General features: G+C 39.8%; 2 protein-coding genes across 2 annotated transcripts; one reads left to right on the top strand and one right to left on the bottom strand.

Annotated features, from left to right (window-relative positions):
- Nucleotides 1-3: 3 nt before the first annotated feature.
- Nucleotides 4-1,086, bottom strand: LOC140993690 (nuclear receptor subfamily 0 group B member 2-like). The gene is made up of 2 exons (XM_073463200.1): nucleotides 451-1,086; nucleotides 4-351 (listed from the first exon to the last, which is right to left on the bottom strand). Exons 1-2 carry the CDS (start codon nucleotides 998-1,000, stop codon nucleotides 110-112), a joined length of 792 nt encoding a protein of 263 aa, XP_073319301.1. The 5' UTR covers nucleotides 1,001-1,086; the 3' UTR covers nucleotides 4-109.
- Nucleotides 1,087-3,490: 2,404 nt separating this feature from the next.
- On the top strand, nucleotides 3,491-9,953 carry nudc (nudC nuclear distribution protein). Its single transcript, XM_073463483.1, has 9 exons — nucleotides 3,491-3,662; nucleotides 4,460-4,537; nucleotides 4,662-4,871; nucleotides 4,963-5,037; nucleotides 5,128-5,241; nucleotides 6,819-7,013; nucleotides 7,130-7,213; nucleotides 7,319-7,437; nucleotides 9,614-9,953. The coding sequence occupies exons 1-9, from the start codon at nucleotides 3,588-3,590 to the stop codon at nucleotides 9,663-9,665; spliced, it is 1,002 nt and encodes a 333-aa protein (XP_073319584.1). The 5' UTR covers nucleotides 3,491-3,587; the 3' UTR covers nucleotides 9,666-9,953.
- Nucleotides 9,954-10,390: the final 437 nt, after the last annotated feature.

Raw genomic sequence — 10,390 nt, 5'->3', positions numbered from 1 at the left:
AGCTGAGGAAGGTATTAAAAGCTTTATTTCGTGTGCTTTTCAACTATGTTCACTGTATAAAAAATCCATATTACAACATTCAAACATTCAAGTCTTACTAACTGTGATCTTATTGCACAAACAACATCTCTGTTAATAAATGTAACATATTTGTGTTGCCAATAACTGGCTTGAAGAAGAGCTCCGTGACCAGGCTGTGGCTGACGGTCTGGACGGCAGAGGCGGCTTGAAGGACATTGCTGAAGCGAAGGGTGTCCTCTGGGTGCAGGAGGTGGATGACTTCGTGGAGAGCTCTCTGAGCTTCCTGTTGGAGACCTTCAATGGACAGCAAGGCACTCAATCCTTGAACAGCTGGAACAGATAAAGAGAAGTTTCTGTTTAAGCTCATATGACATTATCCAACAAAATAATTAGAATGATGATGAAACAGTTAATGAAAATGTGTCCTACCTGGGTTAAACAACAAAGCACCCTTCAGGTAAGCGTATTCCTTCGGACTGAGATCCAGATTCCACAGATAATGCAAGCAAGTTCTGAGTTTGTGCACTCCAGCAAAAGTTGGTCTTTCAGCTACCTTTTCAGTGAGTCCTGGTCCTGGTCCCAGCAAAATCTGTCTCAGGATACTTGAATTCGGTGCATCAGTCACTTCAAACACTATCTTTTCTTGGGCAAGCCCCAGAACAAATAAAGGAACCCAGCAGTGTCTTAACAATAATGACTGATCTCCTGATGGAAGCTGACTGAAGGAGGGTAAACTTCTTACAAAGTGGATGGTTTTGACCAGCACGCTGGAGGCAACCTGGCAGGTGGCCTTTGGGTCCTTCAGGCAAACCGTCCTCCTCTGCTCACAGCGGCAGTTGTGCGCTGTGGTGTTGTGGTTCAGTTTGGTGTTGAGGTAGCCACTCTCCCTCCCGCTCAAGATGTTGTAAAGAATAGTGTGAGGATGCTGATCCCGGTAACCAGAGCAAGTGTTGGGTGTGATCTCCTCCAGAGGAAACATTATGAAGGAAGAAATATCTGTAGAATGCCTTCAAAGGAAAAATAGCAGGCCTGTAAGCTCCAGAAAGCACTAACAGTGTCGCTCCACAGGCTCCAGCCCTATTTATCCAGGATGTGACCTGCCCACGACAAGCTCAGCCTTGACCCTCCTTTTTTAAACCATTGCATCTGAGGAAAAAAAAAAAAACAGTGACCATGGACTTCCCATGTCGAGGGATCTAGGTTCCATCCACGTGGCGGCGATAAGGCTAGTTAAACTCAGCAGCAGCACAGGAAAGTGAAACACAGAAGCCGGTGGGGTGAATGACATTTATCATGTTTACCTCAGTCATTAACTCCGTCTGTACCAGTCTACCAAGGACTGACGGGGTCAACGCACAGGCTGCCAGCTGACCTGTGCCCCACTTACACCTTGGACCTGCATGAAAGGACCCAATGATTTTTTTATAGCTTTGAGGATTACAACTGTGCTGCCGGTTTATTTATTTCTATGTCGTTTAATCCGCTGACTCCATCAGGTTTATCTGACTGTAATAACTAAAGATTTTCTGTTATGAGCATCTTGTACATATCAATAGAGGTAACAAACTTGTGGAAATCCTCAAAAATTAACAAGCTTAAATGAGGTGGAGTCAGTTCATTTTTTGGCAGCTCACATATATGTAATCTGGGTCACAGACAGAGAGTGAACTATCATCCAGTAGCACCTGGATGATCACTCTGAAGACATAATACTTGGTAGCTGGCTTAAAGTGCTATAAACTGTTCATCTGCCTTTGTTGATTGCATCATTAATTGTAATTTATGCAACAAAATATATTCGGATCTCATAAATTAGCCTACAAACATTGTGAAAATACTAATGGTTTGTGATGCCTTTAGAGAAATGAACTGTACAACTTCAACATCTCAAATATAAAATATTTTAATTATATAAATGCAGTAGTCAATTGAAACTCATCTGATAGGCCTACAAACTTTACTAATGATGTACCACTTATTAAGAACCAGAGCTATCAACTGAGCCCCAAAGTGTTCAATATGAAATAGGCTTAGATAAATATAGGATACAAATGAAAACAAATGTACATTTTAACAATCAAAAGTCTGTTTTATTTCATCATTATTAATCTAAAGCATAGGTCCTGCTGTTGCTGAGACAGAAACTGACAGCTTCTTTTGTTTATCTATCTTAACAAGCCTGCACATGCTCCCTAGCTGGCTAACTAGCTAGGATGGTTTGTGACCTTGTTTTATTGCTTAGCATCAAAGTAAGTAAACTGTTAACGGCAGCAGCTAACATTAGCTGGGTTGTTCAGAGTTACAATGACATACGACTGTGTTAAGAACAAAAATACTTTCTGGGTGCTCAAGCCAACAGGAGCTAGCTAACAATGCTAACATGGACTCTTTGATGCTGAGCAGCTATTCAAAGCTCTCAATCCAGCCTAGCTAGCGAGAAATTAACCCCAAATTACAGCAAATTTTACTGAATAGTGCTGCAACTATGAAACGTTTGTATCAATTGATTTGTGGATTATGCTTCTGATTAATTGTGGATTTGTTAAGCCTATAAAAATGCCAAAAGAGGAATCATAAATGCTTATTAGAAAGACAGCTGTGACATCTTCAAATTACTTGTTTTATCCAGAGTCAAAAGCTCAAACCTTTAAAATGATATTAAAAAAAGTGTGAAAAAAAACCAACTTTAATTATTATAATAATTATAATTATTGTAATTATTTTGCAGGGTTATTTTCTGTCAATGAACAAACAAAGTACCTGATTAGCTCAGAAAGAGAAGAGTGTTGACATTGACTTCACAAAACATTGGGGCCAACAGCAAAATTAATTAATTGCATCCAAATTAAACTTTTGGATGCTCAATCTTTCCTTAAACAGTTTAAAGTATAGCCTATATGAATAATAAATGATATGGTAGAGCACAGTTGCTGCTTTTCTCTCAGTTGGTTTCATCATTATGGTTGAAACCTGTAGCCTACATTTCCTGGTATGGTAAGAGAAACGGTCTGTTGTTAAAATTTGAAAAAAAAATAGATAGATAAAATAAAAGCCTAATGGTTACCCTTAATCTAATAAAGCACATTGAATAAATTCAACTGTAATTTCAGAATGTTATTCCACTAGCCTAGCCACCTTACACCTAGCTAGCAATTGGTTAATCTGACACTGGGGGAATCAATATATTTTGTTCATTTAAAGCTGTTAATGAATGCCAACAAATGTTTTATATACATAATTTTAAATGTCCACTTTAAAAAAAAAAAGATAATGTAGTGGTTTAAAAGTATATTTGCAAGAAAATCATATTTTTTTGGTGGCTTCTCTGGAAACTTCGATTTCTTCCTGGGCGGCTCACTTCCTTCCTGAACCAATTCTCTCCCTTCATTGGATGTTTCCACTGTCATTCAAAATCTATTCTTCCGATTGGTGCAAATCAAGGGTAGGCGGGGTTTGTTTCCAGGAAGTGAGTAGCGTGACCAAGGGCCTCACATTGTCGCTAACACAACTTTTTGCTTGTCATCTCTCAGCTCACATTGTATCCAACCTTTTCGTAATTCACCAATATGGGTGATGATGAAGAAAAGTATGACTCTATGTTGCTTGTTATGGCGCAACAACACGAAGGAGGGGTACAAGAGGTAAGTCAGTGTGCTGCTGACATGCTAAGCAAGCGTGCTAATATAAAAGCTAATGTAGTTAGCATGTAGGCTAGTAGGCACACCTCGTCTGTAAGCATTCACGTGCAGAAAACGTTGTCAAGAATTTTACAGATTTTAACTCATGTCGTTATCATTATCAACAAGCTGTCTCGGTGGACAGACCATAATATTATGTTTTTATCAGCTGTGTGTTCAGTTGAATTCGGCATACATGTGACCAACAATGCAGAAGGAAATGTCAGTAAAATCTAATTTTAGCTCATTTTAGCTAATTTAAACTTATTAGTTAAGGGTCCTCTTTCCTGGAAGTTAGGTTTTATAAATATTCGTCGTACAAGCAAACATTTGTTTGTTGCACTGAGATGCTGGGTCCTGTCTGGGTGGTGTCAGATGACTTCTAGAAGAATCAGACTTCCTTCCGCACGTCTTTGCTTATGATAAAGGAACTAAAGGTTGAGACAGGTAGTCAGTGGAAGGATGAAGATGATATTGTTAAGTAGTTTTTCTGCATTTGATGCAAATATTTGCAGTTTGATCAGTGAATAATAACAGTTTTTTTTTTTTTTTATGGAGGATGGCTAAAGGAAATGAGAATTTTATATTATAGATGTATAAACTAACCATGAATATGATCAATCTATATGTACTATCAAGCTGATGCTGTGTAAGAGGTGTCAGCTTGAAGACTATTTACTGTTGTCTAGTTATGCTGAAGTAAAAATTAAAGCTGTGATCTGTTGGATGAAATTTGTGACCCCTTATTTTTCTCTCAACAGTTGGTAAACACATTTTTCAGTTTTCTACGCCGCAAAACTGATTTCTTCACCGGTGGAGAATCAGGTGCTCCAGAGAAGGTGAGCAGTGTTACTGAATCTGTAGCTTCTGTGACATTTGAGACTGCATACTGTACGATGTAGTAACAGTGGCACCTCAACCCCCCCACCCCCTCCCCCCATTTCTCGCCATCTCTTGTTTCAGCTTATCAAAGATGCTTTTGCCCACCACAACAAAATAGCAATGAAGGCCAACAAAGACAAACAGATGAAACAGGAGAAGGAAAAGAAGGAGAAAGCCGAAAGAGCTGCCAAGCTAGCAGAGGAGGAGAGGAAAAAGAAAACTGACGACGGTCCCAGAATTCAGGAACTGACTGATGAAGAAGCAGAGAAACTTCAGTCCGAACTCGACAAGGTGAAATCTGGGACCTGTGATGCTCTGTCGCACATGAACCACTAAACCACTGCCAAATATCACTTGGTTAATATTTTGTTCTATACTTTAGAAAAAGAAAGAAGAACAGAAAATCGACGCAACAATCAATGAAAAGTCCTCTGACAAAGCAGATAAAGAGAAGGGGGTGAGTTAACAGTTGGACCGTTTTAGAGTGTTGATTAGCAGTAAAATCTGGTTCTGCTGACGTACTCATCTTAATTTTTCTTTTCCCCAGTCGGACTCAGAAGGAGAGCAGGATGAGAAGGACAAAGATAAAATTAAGCCTAATGCAGGAAATGGAGCTGACCTGCCAAACTACAAGTGGACACAGACACTGTCTGAAGTTGATGTGAGTTCAGGATATTGCTGTGACTCGACATTTCTGTGGAAGAGTCACCAATTTGTGTTTACTAAGCCTCTCAGAGGAAGTGTTTTTAGATCACCTTCCTGCTCAGACAGCCAGATTTTTGCCAAAAACTCTCAACAGTGACATCACGAGACAGATCATTACCTCGTTTTCCTGGGCCTCTCTTGCTCAGTAATGTCCATTTTTAACATTACACACCTTTCATATTTATATTCAGAGATAGCAGTTTTCACTTGAACGTCATCTGTTTTATTTGCTAACACCGTTTACTAGGTAGGAAAGTCCTTGTTATTCAGATCAGATTGCACAGTGAAATCAAAATTTTATGTTAATGCTGCAGCTTTTTTTGTCTACATTGGTATTGATTAGCAGCCCGGAGATGTTGCTTACAGGATGGATATTTGTGGAGCATTTGTAAAAGCACCTCACTCTTAAACCTACATTTTGGGGGGGGCAGCAGAATTAAGTTGTGAAGATAAAATTTTGTGTATAATATAGTAGTGTTCAAGTACAGTTTTTTGACTGAGACACAGGCAACGAGAGGCAATGAAACAGTCAGGCTTTGTCACCGCTGGTTCTTTGGTGTTGAGGTGTGTCTGGGTCCTGTGATAGTAGTGAGAGTGAACCAAAAGAGAAAAGTTGCAGCCAGTCAGCTAAACAATGAACTGAAACTCACGATAAAGCTCTGTAAGCCGCAGTGAGCTGCAGAGTCAGGTGATAAATCTTTGCAGGGTCATCACTTTGAGAAACCCCTTTCATATTGTCACATAGTCATTTCATACACTGTTATTATAAAGATATCCATTATAGATGCTTTACGGCCAACACACACCAGCAGTATATATGACATGTGTCAGAGCACTATCACCCATTGTTTTCTATGTCAGCCTACACTCTGGAGGTGTCTTGACACACATCATTGCTGGTTGATGTATGTCATCTCGTGGGAATAGTGTCGACAAGCTTCTTCCCTCGAGAAAAGCAGCTCCTGTCTATGTAATGTCCGATCTGTGCTACAGGTGTCACATCAGTTGATGTGTGTGCCTTGCACTTTATTTACAGTGTGTACAGACAGTCAGGGGAAACATGTGTCTGTTGCTGTCAAATGAAGTTCCTGGTACACTCCATTCGCTAAACTGGGCATGCTCAGTGCATTTTTATTGGCTGTATTTTTTTTTAACAGGCCAAATTTATTTCATTCTGTCTTAAAACTGTTACTTCTTACTGCACAAATCACACTCATTTCTGCAATGTATAAATCATTTTCTTATCATTGCGCAAGTGTAACTGTCACTTCTCCACATATGAGCATCTTGTCACTGACCATGTTTGTACATTAATGAACCGATCAACAAGTTTTACACCTAAATTGGTTCACGCCCAAAAGCAGAATCATGGGTATGATTGCATCTTCTATCAGCAGAGATCCAGTGTATTGATCTTAACAATGCTGGCAGTCAGTAATACCAGGTGATTCCACCCTCAGTGTTTTGTAGTTTTGATAGCTGCGGATAAAACAGAATCTAATACGCATCATCAATTTTACCATCCTCCTACAGCTGGTGGTGCCTTTTGATGTCAAGTTCCGCATTAAGGGGAGAGATGTAGTCGTGGACATCCAGCGACGCTCCATCAAAGTGGGCCTGAAGGGACACCCTCCTGTTATTGAAGGGCAGCTTTACAACGAGGTAAAGGTGGAGGAAAGCTCCTGGCTCCTCGACGATGGGAAGGTTGTTACAGTCCACTTTGAAAAGGTAAGAACAGAGTTGTTGTGGGTTGCTGAAGACACATTATAACCATTGTTCTGTGTATCTTTAGCAGCAACCAAGTGAATGAAGAACCTGAGCCTAATTACATTCTTTAATTTCAGATAAATAAAATGGAGTGGTGGAGCAGGATTGTTACTACAGATCCAGAAATTAACACCAAGAAAGTGTGTCCAGAGAACTCAAAGGTAAACCATGTCAAGTTTAAGCCTTTAGGTGTATTCTGCCTCCGTATACACGTGTAGTAAAAGCCTTCTGCCTCATCCTGACTGTGTGTTTTTCCTGCCGAACAGCTGTCAGACCTGGACGGGGAGACGCGTGGGATGGTAGAGAAGATGATGTATGACCAAAGGCAGAAATCAATGGGCCTGCCTACATCTGAAGAGCAGAAGAAACAAGACATTCTTAAAAAGTAAGTGCGATAATACGCCCGCTCAGTTTTTCTTTAAAGATCTTTTTATCCTCCGTCAGCTGACATCTATGGGGTTTTATAGGCTAACTCTCCAAAGCAGACAATATATCCATAGTCAGTTTAACAGAAGCTTTATGGCGTATAAAGAGTTTATTAGAAGAGTGAATTTGAAAGCTGCCTAGTTTTGTCTTCAGTGTTACATATTTCTGCTCAAGGCCAGGCTCACCTGCGCTAACTGTAGCAATAAAAGATAGTGTGTACCAGCTTCTGCCAGGCACAGACGTGACCCGCTTCAAGGAGACACATCTGACCACAAACAAGCTGTAATCTCTCACTCCACATCACCCATGATACTGTCTCAGAGCACCACAGTTCTTCCAGATGATCCACTTGGGTTTTGGTGCACTTTGAAGGTATTACTGTGGTTTTGCGTGTGTTGGCCCATTAACTACAACCTCCCAACCATTTTTTTAGTTCTCCTTAAAATTTAGAGATTGATTTCCTTCCCTCTACACAGCCATTGTTTCTAATTCATTTTGGTGTCTGCGCGGTGATTTTCAGTGATAATACCAAGATATGTAATCCATCGCAGATAACAACTAGATATCTTAATCTGTTGTCGGTGTTTTCTCATAAGGTTATAAAGCCCTAGAGTTCACAACATTACGTCACTCGAATGAGCCATTGAAAAACCCTCCCACACAACCCTGTGGCTAATCACCACAATGCCTTATTCTGTCTGATAAAGGCACCCAGACACCCTTTTTCAAAGCGCAAAGGAAACGATACAATGACGACACAATACATGACTTTGGTAAAAGTTTGTTACCATCGACCCAGTGTTTACTTTTGTCATGTTTCAGACTTAAGGGGGCATTCATGTGAATTTTCCAGTCGGAAAAAACATTTTTCCCATAATTCTGACAGCACATGAACGCACAGTAAAGCCTTTAGTGTCTCCAGAGGGAGCTGTGTGATATCCTTAAGTGATGTCACTTGATGATGTCACCCAACACACAGTCAGTTTGTGTTGAGGGTGAAGACTGCAGGTTTGAAAATGAAAAAAAGAATCTCAGTGTGTGTAGTTAGAAATAAGTGATCCCATTTTAAAAGGTTCAGGTGACTCTGAAATATCAAATATCAGCACATCGATTAATCAAAAGAAAATTAGTTCTCAATTTTGCTAATTGATTAATCTTTTCAATAATTTTCAAGCAAACATGTCAAACCTTTGCTGTTTCCAGCTTCTTAAGTGTGATAGTCTAGACCTAGATAAAGAGTCTTTGGGTTGTATAATGGTGATTGGGCAAAAGAAGAAATCTGAAAATGTTTTGTTTGTTTTTTTTATGTGGCATTTTATAGGCAAAAGGAATAATCGATAATGAAATAAAATGGTGCTTTCACCTCATGATTGTTCTGATCACGACAATCTGACTGTGATGTCAGTCATTTTAGGAACAGTAACCTCTGCTGATCCAGTGGTCCATCCACGAGGCATCATGTTAAATATTCCTCAGAGCTGCTGATAAGACCCTGATGTGAGCTAGCGTCAGAGCTGTGAGTCGGCTGTGAAGGACTCTCTCATCACAATTGGTAGTAAATGACCTTCTTCCTCCTCTGCTGCTCTCAGGAGACATGTCTGCTGTCATGTCGACGTCCACTTCCTCTTAAAGCTTGTAAAGCTGCCTTTAAGATTCTTGTATAGTTTTATACGGGTTAAACAATACTACTGTGGTGACTGTAGTCGTATTATAGGTCCTCTCAGAGGTTTTTTTATTGACACAAAGTTCACATTGTGTCCGTCCAATCAAATGTGTTGTCTGATGGTGTCATCTCAGGGGGATCATGCATCTTTTCCCTATTGTAAGTTTGTAAACAGCTCATTCTCTGGCCAGATGGAGGTGCTATAGCTTAAGGTAAATGGTCGGTGGTATACTGCTGTATACCAGCAAGAGAAAAGTTTGATCATGCACAAATAGAAATGTGGAGAAATGGATAAACTAGAACCCATCCATTATTTAAGAATAAAAGAAAGGTATATCTAAAGTCAAGGAGTAGAGATAATTTCCTGTGCAAAGTCAAAATGTCCTGAGTTAATGATGAAATGATTGTGATTTCTTGCTTTGGAAACAACACGTGGTCTCATTTGTGACTCTGAGATCTTCTCTCTCTGCAGGTTCATGGCTCAGCACCCAGAGATGGATTTCTCTAAAGCCAAATTCAGCTGAGACTTCCTGTTGTCAGCTTCACCTGTAGAATCTACATTGTGATTCATGTCCATCATATCAGAGCCAGCGTCAGGCACCAAACAACCCCCCTCATCTGTTCTCTCGTTACTGGACAAGGTTTTGTTGACTAACTTGTTGACTGACTTTGTTTGTCTTAAGTTCATACTTTGCTTTGTTTGGTTTTTTTGTCATGATAAGAAGATTGATGACTGTAATACCCCCACTGTGCATGTCGTCTCAATATTTAAAGATGTCTGAATTTTTTAAATAAAGGAATTTAAAATCAAAGTCATGCATGAGTGGTTGGAGTGTATTTTACTCAGTTTAGTAACTGTACCCTAAAATTGAATGAGAAATGATCGTTTCTCCTGCTCACTTTCTATTTTTACAGCCTATGAATGTAAAAGTTTATAACCTTGAAGAGTTCAAGGCCCAGAGTAGTTATTTTAACAGCCCTCAGAGTCATTGAACTCCCTCGCACAGTATATTCTGTTTGGATCACATCCAAAGGCTACTGGCCGACAATGAGAACAGGTTTTCCTGGAGCTGTCACCATGCAGGTTAATGACATCATACAGGAAGTGCTGATATTTTCAAAGTATTTGCAATAAAGTATATTTCTTGTGTACCCATGAAATTCTTAGACAAGGCATAATGAACCACTAGGGAGCAGTGTTTTCCTTCAAGTGTAAAGAAGCTTTTGAGAGGTTCTATCCTGTGTAGTT

Source organism: Pagrus major, chromosome 3 (genome assembly GCF_040436345.1).
Source record: "Pagrus major chromosome 3, Pma_NU_1.0".
Taxonomy (NCBI): domain Eukaryota; kingdom Metazoa; phylum Chordata; class Actinopteri; order Spariformes; family Sparidae; genus Pagrus; species Pagrus major.
The sequence above is the reverse complement of the archived record's forward strand: the minus strand, read 5'-3'. Positions and strand labels throughout refer to the sequence as shown.

Coding starts and splice junctions, on each gene's coding strand:
- LOC140993690 (XM_073463200.1), bottom strand. CDS start 1,000: ATGTTTCCTCTGGAGGAGATCACACCCAACACTTGCTCTGGTTACCGG. Junction 352..450: donor TGCTTTGTTGTTTAACCCAG/GTAGGACACATT, acceptor TATCTGTTCCAG/CTGTTCAAGGATTGAGTGCC.
- nudc (XM_073463483.1), top strand. CDS start 3,588: ATGGGTGATGATGAAGAAAAGTATGACTCTATGTTGCTTGTTATGGCG. Junction 4,872..4,962: donor TTCAGTCCGAACTCGACAAG/GTGAAATCTGGG, acceptor TCTATACTTTAG/AAAAAGAAAGAAGAACAGAA. Junction 5,242..6,818: donor AGACACTGTCTGAAGTTGAT/GTGAGTTCAGGA, acceptor ATCCTCCTACAG/CTGGTGGTGCCTTTTGATGT.